The sequence below is a fragment of the Macrotis lagotis genome, chromosome X, assembly GCF_037893015.1.
Source record: "Macrotis lagotis isolate mMagLag1 chromosome X, bilby.v1.9.chrom.fasta, whole genome shotgun sequence".
Taxonomy (NCBI): domain Eukaryota; kingdom Metazoa; phylum Chordata; class Mammalia; order Peramelemorphia; family Peramelidae; genus Macrotis; species Macrotis lagotis.
In genome coordinates, this window is record NC_133666.1 from 245445096 (window position 1) to 245463430 (window position 18335).

Consider the following 18335-nt stretch of genomic DNA (forward strand, 5'->3'; position numbering starts at 1 on the left):
ACCTTGTTCCCATTACATTTATTACATTTATTCCCATTACATACAACCAAATATGCACTAGTATCTTGACATAATAAATAAATAAATAAATAATAAAGGAGTAATAAATAACAAAAAATAATAATAAAATAAATAAATAATAAATAATGTATATGAATAAGTAATAATAAATAATAATAAATAAACATACATAGGTGGAATAAATGTTTCACCTTCATATATATTATAATTTTAAGTGTGTATTGCATTCAATTTATAAGACATTCTTTCAAAATTGATTACTGTGCTGTATATTTTGTCAGTTAATTTGCTAATAGTACAACTCCAATTATATTAGATCCTCCTTCTAAATAATTGTTAGAGATCACTGTCATAGGTCTTAGTTCTATTATCTTCTGCTGCTCCTCAATTCACTTTCATGCTCTGTCAGGAATTCCTGATTCTTAACACCAGTTTCTGTTCTCATATCCTCTACATTTTTCTCCCCCTCTCCCCCAGTTTGTTTTTTTTTCAGTAGCTGCCTTTTCTCTTTCTTTTAGAGGAAGCTGGTGGTGAATTAAATAGAGCCTTGGCCCTGTAATTAGGAAGTTCCAAGTTCCAATATAGTCTCAGACACTTATTAGCTGTGTGACCCTGGACAAGTCACTTGAATTCTGGGTGGCTCAGTTTCCTCATCTGTAACATAATAACAGCACCTATCAAAAGGGTTATTGTATGAATCTCATGAGATAATAGTTGTTTAAAAAAAACGAAAACATCACTTAATTAGCCCAATGACTAGAATACAGTTACTGTCTCGTATATGAATACTATGTCCATAATTATTCCTTTTCCTTTCCTTCTCCAAGGATAAGGCAAAGGATACACTGAGTGCTAATGACAAGATACATGTAACTGAATTAAACTTCATTTGCTTTACACAGACCAGACTAGATTTGTCTTTATCCTGCTTCTTGACATAGGTATTTTGTCATAATTTCCACCAAAATTTAGACATATCCACAGAAGGTATGAATAGATTGTATTTATATTTATCATTTATTTTCCAAACCTAATAGTTTGTGACAGAATATTTTATTTAAGTAGAGTAGGATTTTGCTCTGAATTTAAATGACTAGTGAGAATATTTGCATTTCTCCCAGTTTTCTGCAACAGATTAGAGATCTAACTTTAACAAAATATTTTATTTTACCCTTCTACCAAAGTAAAAAAGCTCAGTTTAACAAATTGAATGGTCCTAAGATTGGAAGTATAAGCAACCAACCTGCTTCTGTTCTTACCTGCTACGTTTTATTTAGTATTAACCTATAAGTTATGTAAATTGCTTTACAAAATGAGAATGAATTATTATAGTTTATGAACTTTCTTTAATTGCTTTTAAGATAATGCTACAAAAGAAAATTAAGGGGTTGTCTTTAGAATTTTGTTAGTCTCAAATTATTAGGAGGGGTGGCTAGGTGGCGTAGTGGATAAAGCACCGGCCCTGAAGTCAGGAGTACCTGGGTTCAAATCCGGTCTCAGACACATAATAATTACCTAGCTGTGTGGCCTTGGGCAAGCCACTTAACCCCATTTGCCTTACAAAAAAACCTAAAAAATAAATAAAAAATTTAAAAAATAAATTATTAGGAAATAAAATGAGTTTCTGAAAACATTTTCCTTTGCTTTATATATATAGGGGTCTAGATTTTATGAAAACGAACTCAAAAAGGAAAAACAAGTCAACCAACGGATTGAAAATATGATACAACAAAAATCTCAAATTACCACCCAGCAGCTTTGGAAAGCACAATTACAGGTAATAGCGAAATTGTTTAATTTAATAGTGGTTTGTATGTCCTTTGGGGATGGAAAAGAGTCGAGGAGAAAAAAACAGTACATCCTCCTGCTGTTGTTGCCATTACATGATGCAGTATGTTCAAGTATTATCTGACAAAGATGATTTTTGTATAATGCCCTTTAAATTATGAAGAAGAAAATTGGGCCAGGCTAAATGATATATTAGTATTTTGGCAGAGTTCATTTAGCTAAAAAATATAACTTGGCAATTATCTCTTCAAATCAAAGAGAAACTTTTTGTCAGCAAAAAATGGTAAAAATTTCAATTTCTGTAGTAAAATCTGGCTCTTGTGATAAAAGCACTTGAGTTGAACAATTTTTTTTAACAAAGCAATGGTATTAACTGACTTGCCCAAGGTCACACAGCTAGGTAATTATTACATGTCTGAGGCTGGATTTGAACTCAGGTCCTTCTGACTCCACCTGGTTGTCCCAATTAGAAGAATGTTAAAACAGCTTTGAAGTTCTACCTCACACTCACACTTCATCATTTCAGCAAAAAATGAAGATGACTTGTCAAGTCAATAAACATTTATTAAGTGCTAACATGTGTCAGACATTATGCGGTAGACTGGGGGATAACAGGTACAATAATGTATTGTTGTTGGAGTTGTTTATTGGAATAGTCATTTTGAAAAGAAATTTAGAACTTTGAAAAGGTTACAGTTTATGTGTATAGCCTTTGATTTGATGATACTACTATTAGATCTATACCCCAAAAGATATCAAAGATCAAAGAAAGATACCTTCTCCTTTATCCATATATCTGGGAAAGAATTTATTCCCATATTTTTCTAGTTTGTTATTATGATCTTTTACAGCTGCATTGTATTTATTTGTAGCTTATCTTGGTAAGGGGTGAGGTGTTATTCTAAATTTAATTTTTTCCAATACTGCTATCCAATTTTCTCAGTAGTTTTCATCAAATAGTCCTTATTCCAGAAACTGGGGTCCATTTACTTCTATATATTGCATACTTTATCTGTTCCATTATTAATCTCTGTTTTTTAACCCATGCCATTTTTTTTGAAAATTACTCTTTTTTTAATATAATTTGAGATCTCTAAGGTAATTTTATTCCTACTTTTTCATTATTTCTCTTGGGGTTCTTGACATTTTGTGTTTCAATATGCCCTTTAATATTATATTTTCTAGTTCTATAAAGCAGCCCTTTGGTAATATTATGGTATGGTATTAAATGAGTAAAATAATTTAGGTAGTTAGCGTTGTCATTTTGCTTATTATCCTCTCCATGGGCAGGAAGTATTTCTCTAATTAATTAGATCTTTATTTCTGTAGTTATTTGTATCGTGGTGTAGACTCCTAAATATTTTAAGTATTTTGAAATTATTTTGAATAGAATTTCTCTTTCTATCTCTTCTTGCTCAGTTTTATTGGTATTGTAGAGAATGATGGTGATTTGTATGTATTTTATATACTGGAACTGTGCTAAAATTATTCATTGTTTCAATTACTTTGTAGGTGGGTCTCTGTGTTTCTTTAAGTTCACTGTCATATCTGTAAAAAGTGATAATTCAGTTTCTTCCTGTGCTTATTCCTACAATTTCTTTTTCTTATCTTATTATCATGGTCAGCATTTCTAGTACTTTGTCAAATAGAAGTTATGACTGTGAGTATCCTTGTATCTACCCCTGGTTTTATTGGAAAAAGACTCCAGTTTTTCTTGTTACATATAATGCTGGCTCATGGATCTAGATATATACTACTTATCATCTTTAAAAAAAAGGCCTATTTATTCCTATGTTTTCCAGGGGATTTTTTAAAACAGAAATAGTTATTGTATTTTGTCAAAAGGTTTTTCTATATGTGTTAAAAAGTCATTTTTTTGTTTTTCTAATTAATGTGGCTAATTAAGTTTATACTTTTCCTAATATTAAACAAATCTTGGCATAAATCCAACATGATTATAGTATATTATCTTTGTGATAATTTATTTTAACCTATTTATTAATTTTTAAAAACTATTTTACATGAATTTTCACTATAGATATTTAACTGCAGTCTTTTCTGGTTTAATTCTCCCTGGCTTGCATATGTAGACCATATTTATGTTATGCAAGGATTTTGGTAGGATCCAGTATTGGAATGAATTGTTCTTTGAAAATTTAACAAAATTCATATTTGAATCAACTATAGTCCTGTTCTTTTTCTCTAAGAGTTCATGAATATCTTGTTCATTTTTTCTTCTTATTACTTTTATTTAAATTCTCTATTACTTGTTCTTTTAGTCTGAATATTTCATAATTTTATATGAATTATCAGTTTTATTGATATAGTCCTGGCAAATATTCTTTATTCTTTACTTGTTGAAAATTTTTATTTTTCATTTTTCATACTGACAATTTGATTTTTTTAATCAACTTAGGTAATGAATTTTTTTAAGTTCCTAGTTTTATTTATTAGTTCAATAGGGTTTTTCTTTAAATTTTGAAAATTTCTTTCTTGATTTTTAGGATTTCTACTTGGTATTTAATTTGAGTTACCTAATTTGTTGGAGATTTTTAACTGTGCCCAAGTCATTGATCTATTCTTTATAGCTCTAAACATTTTTTGTAATGAAAATGTTTAGAGCTATAAAATTTCCCCTAAGTATTGCCTTGGCTGCATCTCAAAATTTTTAGTATGTTTTTCTCATTATTGTCATTTTCGACATCTCTTTTCTATCATTTGATCTTTAACTCATCAATTTTTATGATTAAATTAGTGTTCTGTTACTTTTTAATGCTTTTTCAGTAGCCCTTTCTTTAATAAAGTGTTTATTTCATTGTATTCAACAAAGGATGTGTTTAATATTTCTGATTTTTTGCATTTTAAAATTTTTTATATCCTAATATATGATCGATTTTTGTAAAGATACCATACATGGTTTAGAATATGTATACTCCTTCCCATTTCCATCACATACTTGTCAGAGGTCTGTTATATTTTCTGTTTAAAAATTCCTCTTCAGGCCTCAGACACTTAATAATTACCTACCTGTGTGGCCTTGGGCAAGCTACTTAACCCCATTTGCCTTGCAAAAACCTAAAAATTCCTCTTCATATTTTTAACTTGTTTATTTTTTTGGTAAAATTTAGCTTAGCTTAAAAAGGTTAGTGAGTTCCCCCACTGTTGTAGATTTACTGTTTCTCTTTGCAATTAATTTTTTTTCTTTTAAATATTTAGATACTCTGGCATTCAGGACATAAATTTTAAGTTTTTAAATGACTTTAAACTGTCTATGGCAGAGGGGAAAAACTTGTTGATCTCTGCCAGAATAAAATAAATGTTTAACAAAATAAATGAAAATACAGTATTACATAGGTACTGTTAATTTTTGGGTTTCTAGGATGGTATAAGGCCAGAAAGTTTTCATTGTATTTGAATTTGTTTCTATTAGTCTATAGTACCTTTCAACAAAATGTATATTTTTTATATCTTTTAAGTTAAGTATTTTTGCTTTGCTTTGTCTCAAGATCATAATTGCTACACCTATTTTTTAATGTGTTCAATTGTGGCATAATAGATGATCAAATTAGGGGTAAATAAGAGAGGATCACAGAAGATAAAACAAATTTTGACTACATATAAAATGAAAAGTTTTTGCACCAAAAAATTCAGCCAAAATTAAAAAGAAAACAATTAATTGGGAAAAAAATCTTTGCAGCAAATTTCTCTGATAAAAGACACATGTTCCAAGATATATAAGAAATTGATTCAAAATCATAATAATAGGGGGCGACTAGGTGGCACAGTGGATAGAGCACCGACCCTGGAGTCAGGAGTACCTGAGCTCAACTCTGGCCTCAGACACTTAATTACCTAGTTGTGTGGCCTTGGGCAAGCCACTTAACCCCATTGCCTTGCCAAAAAAAAACTAAAAAAACCCAAACAAACAAACAAAAAAAATCATAAGAATAAAACACATTCCCCATTTGATAAATGGTCTCAGAATATGAATAAATTCAGGAAGAAAATTGGGCTATGACCATATGAAAATATGTTCCAAAATGTTACTAATTGGAGAAATTCAGGCAATTCTAAGGTACCATTTCACACCCATCAAATTGGAAAAGATGAGAAAAAAAGAAAATAGCAAATATTACTAGGATTGTAGGAAAGCAGGATCATAGATGAACTGTTATGAATTGGTTCTGGAAAGCAGTTTAGAATTAAGCATAAAATCTTACCAAATGACAGCTTTTAGGCAACAATACACAACTAGATCATAACCAAAAGAGATCAAAGAAAGAGGAAATGGCCTTATTTGTACAAAATTATTTATAGCAGTTTTTTTGTGGTGGCAAAAAACTGAAAATTAAGAAAATGCCCATCATCTGGAGATGGGCTCATTGTGAATACAATGAAATTCTATTTTGTATTAGAGATGAGGAAAAAAGATTGTTTCAAAGAGACTTAGGAAAACTGTCTGAACTGATGGAGAGTGAGGGAAGTCTTAAGAATTCTCATCCAGAGGCAGCTAGGTGGCATTAGGGGCTCCTAGGTGGTGCAGTGGATAGAGCACTGGCCTTAGAGTCAGGAGTACCTGAGTTCAAATCTGGCCTCAGACACTTAATAATTACCTAGCCGTGTGGCCTTGGGCAAACCACTTAACCCCATTGCCTTGCAAAAACTAAAAAAAAAAAAAAAATTATCAATGCTGATTCCAATATACTGAAAAAAAACACTACACACTTCATGACAAAGAGATAATGAACTAATATACAAAAAATATAGTTTATTTTTTGGATATGAGTAGTGTGGGAAGATTTTTTTTGCTTACTTGTATGTTTGTAGTGTAGGGGTTCTTTATTTTTTCCATGTAAGAGCAGACAATAAATGCTTGATGCTTGATAAAATAAAATAATATTTTTTAAGGAAAAGGATCCATATGTGCAAAAATACTTGTAGCAGCTCTTTTTTGTGCTATCAAAGAACTAGAAACCTAAGACAGCTCCTGTCATTTAGAGAATAGCTGAACAAATTATGGTATTTGGTATTTGAACATATTAGAATACTTTTGTGCCATAAGAACATAATAGGATGAAGAGTATAGTTTCAGAAAAACCTGGGAAGACTTTATGAACTAATGCAGTAAAATGAACAGAAACAGGAAAACAATATGTGTGTGTGTGTGTGTGTGTGTGTATGTATGTATGTTAGACTAACAACATTGTAAAGACAAGCAGCTTTAAAGGAATTAAGAGCTTTGATCAATGCAATGACCAGCTACAATTAGAGACCAGTGATGAAGGACACTTCAGTTGAGGAATTCATTGCAGAATGATGCATGACAAATTGGGGAATTTGTTTTGTTTTAATATATTTGTTTCAAAAGTTTTATTTTTCTCTTTATTTCATTTTTGGGAAGATGGGAGATAATGTTAACCGAATTTTTTTTAATTTTAAAGCAAAAAAGATTGATTTGATTGAAGTATCAATCATAAAGAAAGCTCCATGCTATAGTGTATAGTTTACTTATGTATAGATAGACTCTGTCAAGGAAATTATACACAATGTAGATCTCTATTTTCCTCTAGTAATTTAGAGTTTTTTAATCTAAGAAGGAAGAAATTTAAGTACAAAATCTATATTACCATTTGTTGTGCCATGGAAATTTGATATTTAAAATTAATGACTTTCTCTTTTAAATATAACATACTAGGTTGACTTACATATTCAGAATCTGGAGTGGAACTGAGTCTGTTTCAAAAGTAAAATTGTAATAAGGTAAATGGAAGGAAAAAAGCATCAGTAGGATGTCAGTAGAGAGAGTTTATAAAAGCAGTACTGTAAAACTGCTAGACATAGAGAGATGAGTTCAGATGTGGGTCAGTAAAAGTTAAAGATAGAGGAAAATGGAATGTCTGAATCAGAGAGGGAAGTGGAATTTGAGAAGGTTTCCTCTTGGCAACTATTAAGATTCACTTCCACCATAGTTATGTGCACAGAGATCATCTGCCAGTATATTATGTGAATAAGATATAGGAATTTATTTCCCTATTGGACAGGCCTTTAAATTTAGCTTTTATTTATTACCATTTCCCCTTCCAGAAAATGATTCAGTGTTAAGATTTTTCAAGTGTCCCACCCCTTCCTTCAACTGACAAGCATATCTCTCACTTCTATTTTCTAGATTCTTATGTTGTTTATATATATATATTTATTTGTTTTTAATCTCCATAAGTTGCCTTTAATTATTGAAACTTTATCTTGCTTTATGTTTTTGGGACAATTGAAATACAACACAAAAACAGTTGTTTCATTTTTGTTTCGTGTATTTTTTCTTTTTACTAAAGACCAACCTTATAGAAGCTTCACTGTAACTGCTATTTCTTTTTTAAATCTAGCTTTAATGATTCTATTCATAAACTCTTTATTTGTTCTCTATATAACTTCTTTCTTCCCATTTTATTCTTTCATCTATCCATTCATTGCATAAATATTTACTGAGTACAAACTTGTGCTAGTTATTTTAGGGGATTCAAAGATGAGTAAGACAGAATTCCTGCCATCAAAGCTTACAGTATCTAGTAGATAGGATGAGATAGTAACACAAAAAACTTTAATGTGAGTTGGAATATGATAAAGCACATCGGAGAAAAAAAAATTTCTTTTAAAATATTTTTTGTGGTTATTTTTGCATTGAAGTCATTCAGCATAGCCACCCCCACTCCCCAAATTTAACCATTCCTTGGGATAAAGAAAACTAACATTATCTTACATTCTATCCTATTTTTCTCTCTACTTTCTTTTCCTTCTCCACCCAGTTTTCTCATGAATGACCAGATGTTTGAGAGTTCAGAAGAGGGAGGTATTTTTTCTGGCTTAGGGGATCAGAAAAGGTTTCATGGGGGACATAGTATCTGGGCTGGATTTTGGAGATTTAACACTGGAGAGAAACTGGAAAGAAGATTCTATAGGGATAAGGAATTATATGATATCATGCTTTCTTTATTAAAGAGATATAAGGAAAAGGCAACAAAGGATTTATTCTAGCATTATTGTATCCACAGGTTTTTTAAATCAATTTGTATCAAAATAAAATAAGAGTTAGTATCTTGAGATGCATTGACAGCTATAATTATGCCATGTGTTTTCTATCACAGATAAATTTCCTTGGTTTGGCAAAGAAGGGAGATCTAAGGTGCCATTCCACTCTTTATTCTAAGGAGAGGATTTTGCTTTTCTGTGTGGGTAGAAGAAACTATAGTATGGGCTTTTGTAATGAAAGAAGACATGATGTCCTTTGTGACAAGATTCTAGTTTTGTACCAGTTTTAAAGCTATATCCAAAAGAATAGTAATCCAGGATGAATGCCATTTTTTCCTAAATGACTATATCCTTGCTAAATGTAATCTAAAAATCAGCATAAAGTCTTTTTTACTTCTTTTAATTCTATTTCCTACATTTATTAATGTCATAATAGAGATATACTTATCTGACAGAAGAGAATTCATTCCTAAAAATTATGGTCTTAATGCTATGGGTCATAATTGCATTTTTATGAAACTTACTAAAATTTGTTTTTGGCTTTACTTAGTTTAATTTTAGATTTATGTCTTGTGCTTTAATTTATGTTTATCATTTTCCTTCCCTTTGAGAAACTAGTGACAGGAAAGAAGCAAAAGCAAAAAACCCAGTGGTAAGTAGTTTTCCATCATGTACTCATCAAGCAGGCCCTACCAAGAATATTGCAAGAGTAGACTTGCCCAGGCTAAGTTCCCAAGCTAACTTATTTGTAATTGTAATGATAGAGATAAAAACTAGGTGACACCATAGATTCCCAACCCTTTTCAGAACATTTTTATTAAAATCTCAGATTATTTTTATTAGAATATCACTTTTCAGTTATTGAACTTTGAAATATACTTTGCATTTTAAAATGAACTTAAAGGTATTACATACTTTAAAATTCTTTGTGATCATTGATTTTCTCAATTATCTTTTTAACATGGTCTCAGAGAATGGTCGTCATTCCTTCATAGTCAGCAGTTTATGATGCCGATAATTACTTTTGTGAAAAAGAACCCAGTAATAATTATTTCCTAATGCTTTAGTACTTGAGAGAGCCATGATTGCAACTATGTTGGCATGGTGATATACATCACTTGTGTTATGGAGAGACCTTAGGGTTTTAGCTGGGACTGGTCTAGAAAAGTATACATGAATTACCAAGCCTATGTATCACCTTGTGTCATGGTGATTTAGGGTTTTAGCAGGGTCTGGTCTAGAGAAATATACATGAATTTCTAAGCCTGTGTATCTGTAGACTGATATTTTTCAGTTTTGTCTCTATACCACATTTGTTGCTCAGTCATTTTCAGTTATGTCCAAGTCTTTGTGAACCCATTTGGAGTTTTCTTGGCAGAGATACTGGAGTGGTTTTCTTTTTTCTTTTTTTTTTTCAAGGCGGTGGGGTTCAGTGGCTTGCCCAAGGCCACAGAGCTAGGTAATTATTAAGTGTCTGAGGCTGGATTTGAACTCAAGTCCTCCCACCTAGCCACCCTGGAATGTTTTTCTATTTCTTTATTCAGCTAATTTTACAGATGAGAAAACTGAGGAAAAGAGGGTTAAGTGACTTTCCCATGGTCACACAGCTAGTAAATTGTCTGAGGCCAGATTTAAACTCAGGAAAATGAGTTCACCTGGCTCCAGGGCCAGCACTCTATCCACTGTGCCATCTAGCTATCCTGTGTTACATTAAATAGTACTTGAGGTTTTTTTAAACCAATTGATTATTCCTTACAAAAATGTTATGGCTTAGCAGTGGACAAATGAATGCCACAAGGAATTAAAGGATATTGTTTAAACAAATGTTGTTGCCTTTTCAAGTGACTAAAGATTAGTTGCATACCTTCTTTTTTCTCTGTTAGCAAGATTGCTAGTTAAATTGTATTACCTAATTTAAAATTGATGGTTTCTTCTATTTTATGTAATGTTATTTGCTACTGAATTGTGAGCCATTTTCTTTCCTCTCACATTCTGGAGCTCCTCTATCTGACAAAGGGGCCTCCCAAAAATCCTCTTCCTATAAAGTCTTTAAGTGAATTCTTTTTGAATGATGGATTCCAAAGAGAATAATTCCTATTTATTTAGTGATCTTCTTTTGTGTCTCGCTGATCTTCTACCAAAATTGATCCAGATAGATAGATAGATAGATAGATAGATAGATAGATAGATAGATGGATAGATGATAGATAGATCTACTACATGTGAAGGCTTAGTGTATCACAAAAGAATTCAGTCCTCAACTTCATTGACTTTTCTCAAAGAATTATTCTTGTCTCTGATCATGTGGCACAACCTTTTCAGATCTGCCCTAAAAGCCTAGTATTAGAAACTGTTACTTGTTTCCTGGAAACTGAGTGGTTGTATCTTTATAAACTGAATACAGAACTTTTTTTGCCTTTTATGTAATGCAGAAAATGTGATTTTCTTCTTGCTAGGATATGTCTTTCTTTGATAACTATGCAAAATGATTCATATCTTTGTAAAACTTTTCCTTGGGAAGATGTCATTTCTAGGGACTTAGCAATATTCAACCAATGAATCAATCAACAGCCAGGTATTAAACATTTACTACTATAAACATTTACCACTGTGCTAAGTCATGGGAATGCAAAGATATATTCTGTCTCAAATCATATTCTAGCTTATATTTTATATTCTTATGGACAGAGACTAAATATAAAAAATATATGTATGATATATATATATATATATATATATATATATATATATATATATGTTACTAGGCACAAAATTAATACAAAGTAAATGGAAGTTAGCCTTACTGGAAAAAAACATTAACAGAATTTTAGAGCCCTTAATGAGTTTGGAAAACTAGTTTAATCTCATCATTTTGCAGACTTTAAAAATTGAGGTATAGAAAGGTCTAAAGAATTCTCCCTTCTACTCAACTTTCCCCCCCCTTTACTATTAACTGTAATACTTTGTTAAATTCAAAGGCACAAATGTTAAAGATTTGAATTTCCTCATTTTGACTGACCATTGTTTTGGCTAAAATGAAATTGTTACATAAAAGACCTGGCTTGAATTTACCATTAATTCATTTTCCTTTTCAAATAGTGATATTCATAAATTCTAAGCTTAATTCTGTTCACTTGCTTTATATTTCTGCCTGTAGTTTTTACATTAATCATTTTAATTGAAGGTGTAAAGTCTGAGAGGAAAAAATGCTATTTATTTCATTCGCCTTTGTATTTCAATAAAATCTTTTTGTTTTGAAAATTGTATTTTGGAAGTGCTCCATAGTCTAGGGTATAGTTTTTGCTAATATTGTTGATGGAAAGTAATTCTTTGTATATCACAATATTTGTAGACTACTTGCTGCTATGTCTTGTGCTAACCTCATTAGAAGCCTAATTGTAAAGGAGATCATTTCTCTTTTTATGCTTAATAGTCATAATGATTCTAAGAGATCAAATTCTGATTAAATGAACGAATTCCTTGTGTTGTAATATATGAAAGCAATTTTCTACCTGCCCTTTGACAAATCCATCCTATTAAGAATGTTTTTCCACTATTTAAAATTTATTGATATGTTTTGTTTTTATATATCCTTGAATTTCTGAATCTTTTTCTTCTCTTTCTCCTGATTAGCAATTCATCCTTTGAAACAAAGAATATCAAAAAGAAGAGGAAAAAAAGCAGTTCAGTATATGCAATATGCCATCATCTTTTTTCCCTTGCTTATAAAGGACATTTTGCATTTCTTTTTTCAGGAATGGAAATTTAGCTAACTATCAAGTAGAAAGTGACACTGCTGTTCAATATATGGCCCCATCTTGCATTCACTTTCTATTTTCTCAGCCAAACTTAAAATCTGAATTGATTGCCCATCCTGAAATGGGAATATTGAGAGGAAAGGTAGCACCTCAATTTCATATCCTCTTTACATCAGTCACTGCTCAGGATTAAAATGCCAAACTAACTTATAATATGATCCTTGGTCTATTCTGGGAAGTCATCCTGATTTTTGACTCAACTGCTGAATCAGAATTGGCTACTGTTTATGCAGCTGTTCATTCCAACACTATTGTGGGAATGCTGGATACGTTTTACAGTGGTCACACATGATCAATAATCTTTTCAATTTCTTCTCTGCATAACTCTTAAGTATACAGATTTAGAACCAACTCTAAATATTCATTATCCATCAGTTTTGGATGATGTTGATAAATTATACAATTTTGGAGAAAGAAGAATTTTTTAAAAAATTTTTTACTGGATCATGATGCAAAGAAATTTTTTTAAAAGAAGTGCTTTTTTTTCAAAACATGAATAATGCAGAAATATTTTGTGACATATATGTGTATATACATTTATTTTCTTCTACAATGATGGGAAAAGAAAGGGGTGGAGGTAATGAGAAAATTTGGAACTAAAACAAAAGTTTGGAAAATAAGGAAATAAGAAAAAATGGAATTTGCAGCCAAAAATAAAATTTTTAACTTAAGTAAAAAAAAAAAAGAATGTTGTGGTCAAGTAATAAAGACTACATGGGGGCAGCTAGGTGGCATAGTGGATAAAGCACCGGCCTTGGAGTCAGGAGTACCTGGGTTCAAATCTGGTCTCAGACACTTAATAATTACCTAGCTGTGTGGCCTTGGGCAAGCCACTTAAACCCCCATTTGCCTTGCAAAAACCTAAAAAAAAAAAATTAAAAAAAAAGACTACATAGACAGTTTGAGGTGCAACATGATATTGTCCTCTCTGGTTCTGAATATAACTTATGGATTTTTTTTCTGTTGACTCAGATTCAATACCTTTCTTCTAAAAGTAGCAATATGGTAGTGCTAACATTTTTCAGTATCAAAATATTTAAAATTAATTTTTTTCCATTAAGGTTGACAAGCTTGCAATGGAATTGGAACAGAACCGTAACTTGCATTGCACTATAATACACATTGACATGGATGCTTTCTATGCAGCTGTAGAAATGAGAGACAATCCAGAACTGAGGAATAAACCTATCGCAGTAGGATCAATGAGTATGCTGGTAAGTATAGATCAAAGACCAAGAAAAATGTTGTCACAGCAAAGTCAAGGAATTTCCTATTTAAGTTCTAGTTTTTTCCATTCCAAATTACAGCTAGCTTCCAATTAATGTGAATAATGAATCCTGTGAAATGATGGCATGTATGACATGTATTATAGTTCAGTCATTACAACTCTTTGGGATTTTATTTAGGGTTTTCTTGGCAAAGATAGAGGAGTGTTTTGCCATTTCCTTCTATAGCCGATTTTATAGGTGAGTAAACTGAGGCAAATACAGTAAAGAAATTTGCCCTAGGTCACACAGCTAGTAAATGTTCTGAGGCTGGATTCCTTTCTCCAGGCCCAACATTCTATTTATTGGACCACCTAGCTGCCTCAATAAATATATAAAAGTAAATAAATATGTGTGTATGTGTGTGTGTGTGTGTGTGTGTGTGTATGTGTGTATGGTGTGAATTAGCATATAAGAGGAGGAAAGTACCAATAACAGGAAAGACCTATTGTGGATATTCTGGAAAGTAAAATGTGATACATTGAAAGAACTTAGGGTTTTGCCTATTCAGAGATTAAAAGAGGGTTACATTCTAGACTTAGAAGATTTTTTTATGCAGATTTGTAGAGATGGGCAGGGAATGTTTATGGGGAACAACTGGTAGACCAGTTTAGAATAGAACAGATGGTCCTGGGGCAGCTAGGTGGCACAGTGGGATAGAGCACTGGCCTTGGAGTCAGGAGGACCTGAGTTCAAATGTGGCCTCAGGGGGGGCAGCTAGGCGGTGCAGTGGATGGGGTACTGGCCTTGGAGACAGGAGTACCTGAGTTCAAATCCAGCCTCAGACACTTAATAATTATCTAGCTATGTAACCTTGGGCAATCACTTACTCCATTGCCTTGTTTAAAAAAAAAGACAAAAAAGACAAATCTGGCCTCAGACACTTTAATACTTACTTAACTGTGTGATTTAGGCAAGTCACTTAAGCCATTGCCCTGCAAAAACCAAGGCGGGGGGTGGGGGGGAAAGAACAGATGGTCCAGAAAGAGGAATAACATGAAATAAAACTAGAAAACTAAGGAACTAAACTATGCAAGGCTTTAAATAAGTGCCAGTCTGAATAGTATACATTTTATTCTAGAGACATTAGGAAGTCAGCAAAGATTCTTTAGTAGAAAAACCTGGTCATATCTGTTTTGAGAATATTGATTTTACACATATATAAAGGATTGGAGAAAGGGAGAGACTGGAAACAAGAAAGCCAAGTTGGCTGTTGGGATAACTTATATGAATGGTAGAAGTTGTATAAGTAGAGAAAATGGAAAAGATGCAAGAAAGACAGCTTATAACATTTGATAAGATGTGGGAAATAAGGGGAAGGGAAAAGTTAGGGATTATGACTCCAAAATTGTTAGCCTGGTTGACTGGTTGAGAACTTGATAATGCCACCAACAAAAATGTTTGGAGAAGGGGAAATAAAATGTGTTCTATTTTAGATATATTAAATTTGAGATGCCTATGGGATGTTTAATAGGGGGTGTGTGTGTGTGTGTGTGTGTGTGTGTGTGTGTGTGTGTGTGTGTGTGAGAGAGAGAGAGAGAGAGAGAGAGAGAGAGAGAGAAGAATGATGGAATGAACCCCAAAGAGATATTATTGAAATGAGCAAAGGGAGAGTCTGAAAGTGGGAATGAGGTTGTAAGATTTTGTTTATTCTTCCTCCTGGTCTAGAACTTGGAATTCAAGCAGAAAGGTATACTTGGTGTGGAGAGGGTAGTCAGGATTATAAGTCTTATGGGAAAAACCAAGTTTCAAGAACAATGGAAAAAATTTTAAAGAGAAAATCTAAGATAACTTATTTTAATAATATAAGAAGGATCTAGAGGCTGCAATGGAGTGGTACAACAGAGGAGGATGAGAACTGTGGAAGAAATAAGGCTAAAGTGGATAAGAACGATAATACCTAAGTGATTCCTTCTTAGTACTTCAACAGATAATTTCTTTTTGAAGCATAAAGATTAGAAGAGTTCATGATGGGAATTTGCCTGTCATAGGATATGGAGTGACCTATTGATAAGTGTCACCCACTTGTTGAAGTTTTGTGATGACTCAGCATGGAGTCAGTGTGGGCTCTCACTGACTCAGACTCCCAGATAACTATTGCTTAAGATTTTCATACCTAATGATGAAGAGAGAATTAAGGTGGTGATTAAGCCCCTGAGGATTTGGTTGAAGTTCACCTGGAGTCTTATCTAGATACAATCCAGACATGTTTACTGGCATGATATTCACTCTCTCTCTCTCTCATCCCCCTTTCCCCCATCCCATCCCCCAAAAAAAATCCCAACAAAACTAATTCAGGTTCACTAGTTTTGGGATTTGAGGTAGCTTAGAGCAGCGATTCTGGTGCCCCAACACCCTGAGACAATCCTGAAATGACTTGAACTCTTATCATTTTGTTCACAGATCCCTTGAAATTTATCCAAGGGTGCCCAGAGACCTGTGGACAAAATGTATTTAGCAAAAAAAATGGCAAAAGAATATATTTTTATTTCAACATAATTGGTTTCCTTTGCAATAGTAGGTATTTTATTTTATGCATTTAAAAACATTTTGAAAAGGAATCCATAGGCTTTGGTAGACTGCCGAAAGGTTCTGTCACAGAAATAAACATTAAGAACCTCTGAGAGAGTGAATTTTCCCTTTTGCTCTGATTCTTCTTTTACAACATTACTAGTGTGGAAATGTTTAACATGATTTGTACTTTAATTTATATCAGAGTGTTTGCTGCCTTGGAGAGGATGGAAGGAGGAAAGGGAGGGAGAAAAAAATAGGGAAAAATAAAGATACTATTAAATGTCCCCCCCAAAAAAAATCCCCTGACAAAATTCTTTTTGCTCTTACTTTCAGAAGCTAAGGCCTAGATTAAATTTTCTAAATATAAAATTAAACTAGAAAATTACATTGATAAGGACAGAAATACTTCAGTCTGCTAGAAGAAAAAATATACTTACTAAGAAACAATAACCAGAAAAACAGAAAAGTTTTCAAGAAAATAAAAAGAGACCATGGCAGTGGAGGGGGAGGGGAAGACTGGAATTCAGCAGACAATATTAAGAAGCCTGTCCCATAAACCCAGAATTATCTGTTATCTATTCAGCAAATTTAAATTAAATTAATTCAGCTATTAAAAACAGGACATTGACACTAATAAACATTTAGACTTTTACAAGTTTGCAGAGACCTACATCTTTGAAAGTTAAAGTCTCTGCTAAAAAAAAGCATTTAAAACAATTCCCATTTCTAAAATTGGGATAAATTAAATGTGAATATCTTCTGGATATTGGCCAAATCTATCTAGATGTTTCTAGAGAAATAAGAAAAATGAATTAAAGGAGAGGAGGAGACAAACTACCTTATACATCCCCTATACATCAACCGATATTTTGAAAAACATTAAGAATATTTAATATTGGGAAAGTATTTAAAGATAGTCACAAAACCACTTTAAAATCTACTGTATACATATAAATATATATATATATATATATATCCTTTTGTAAAACCTACTCCTACTCTGTTAAAAGGAATTATTATTATTTAGAGATACAGCATATGCTGAATATTTGTTTCCTGTAAAATCAAAGGAAAATACAGTGTACTTTTCTGGTGTGGTATTGAAATTGTCTTCTAATTTAATGAGATTTGTATCATCAGTTCTTTTAACTCATTCAAATAAGATTCAGCTAGTATGATAGATGCCTCCAAAATATCAAGGCTGAATCCCTAAATTACTTTATGCTTTCACTTGGTACAAAAGAGCCTTGCTTTAAGGAACTTAGTGAAAATTTCAAAATCATTACCTAAACCTTGTTATTGAGTATTGTTAAAAATTCAATTCTGGGGCAGTATAAGTACAGGAGTTTTTATCAACATGTCTTTCTGTTATTCTGTATGTTCAGCTGTCATAGCAACCCCATAAAAATTATTTTGTGCTTGCTTACATGAACCACTTTGTGTCCTTCTAATGTGTCCTGTACAGTTTGTTCCAATTTCTCTCCCACACAGCCCCCTTCCACTAACTTGAGCATAGTGTTGTTGTGAGCAATACAAAGACAAAAGGTTGTCAGTAGAAAAATATGAAAATTGATGACAATTTGGTCTTATTATTTACAGCCTTGTTGATCAAATATGATGTAAGGGCTATCATCTAAAGTCAGGAAAAAGCAATTTTTGCTTTTTGTTCAATTAAAATTTGCATTTCTTTAGTTCTTTATTGAGACTGCCATCACAGTCCATATTTATGATAGTAGGTTTAGTCATGTGAATATTTTCATCATCTTTGGGATACCAATTTATTTCAGGTAGGCTTAGCTTCCAGGCGGTCCTCTCTCTTGTGCCAAACACCTTTCCTGAGTATTATCCCTCCCTTACTTTCAAAAGCTTACCTACCTAGGGGCAACTAGGTGATGCAGTGGATAGA

At 32.3% G+C, this 18335-nt stretch overlaps 1 protein-coding gene across 3 annotated transcripts in view; it reads left to right on the forward strand.

The window, feature by feature from the left end:
• POLK (DNA polymerase kappa) overlaps positions 1-18335 on the forward strand; it is a 107537-nt gene that overhangs the window by 46334 nt on the left and 42868 nt on the right. For 2 of the 3 annotated variants that reach the window (XR_012472451.1, XM_074206842.1), the window contains exons 3-4: positions 1679-1798; positions 13712-13864. Coding sequence is in view for 2 of the 3 variants with exons in the window: in XM_074206842.1 (XP_074062943.1) it covers positions 1679-1798; positions 13712-13864 (273 nt within the window). In the remaining variant the exon portion in view is untranslated. Of the gene's footprint in view, positions 1-285; positions 1009-1678; positions 1799-13711; positions 13865-18335 lie in introns of those variants that run through there. The other variant, XM_074206843.1, reaches the window with a different exon arrangement.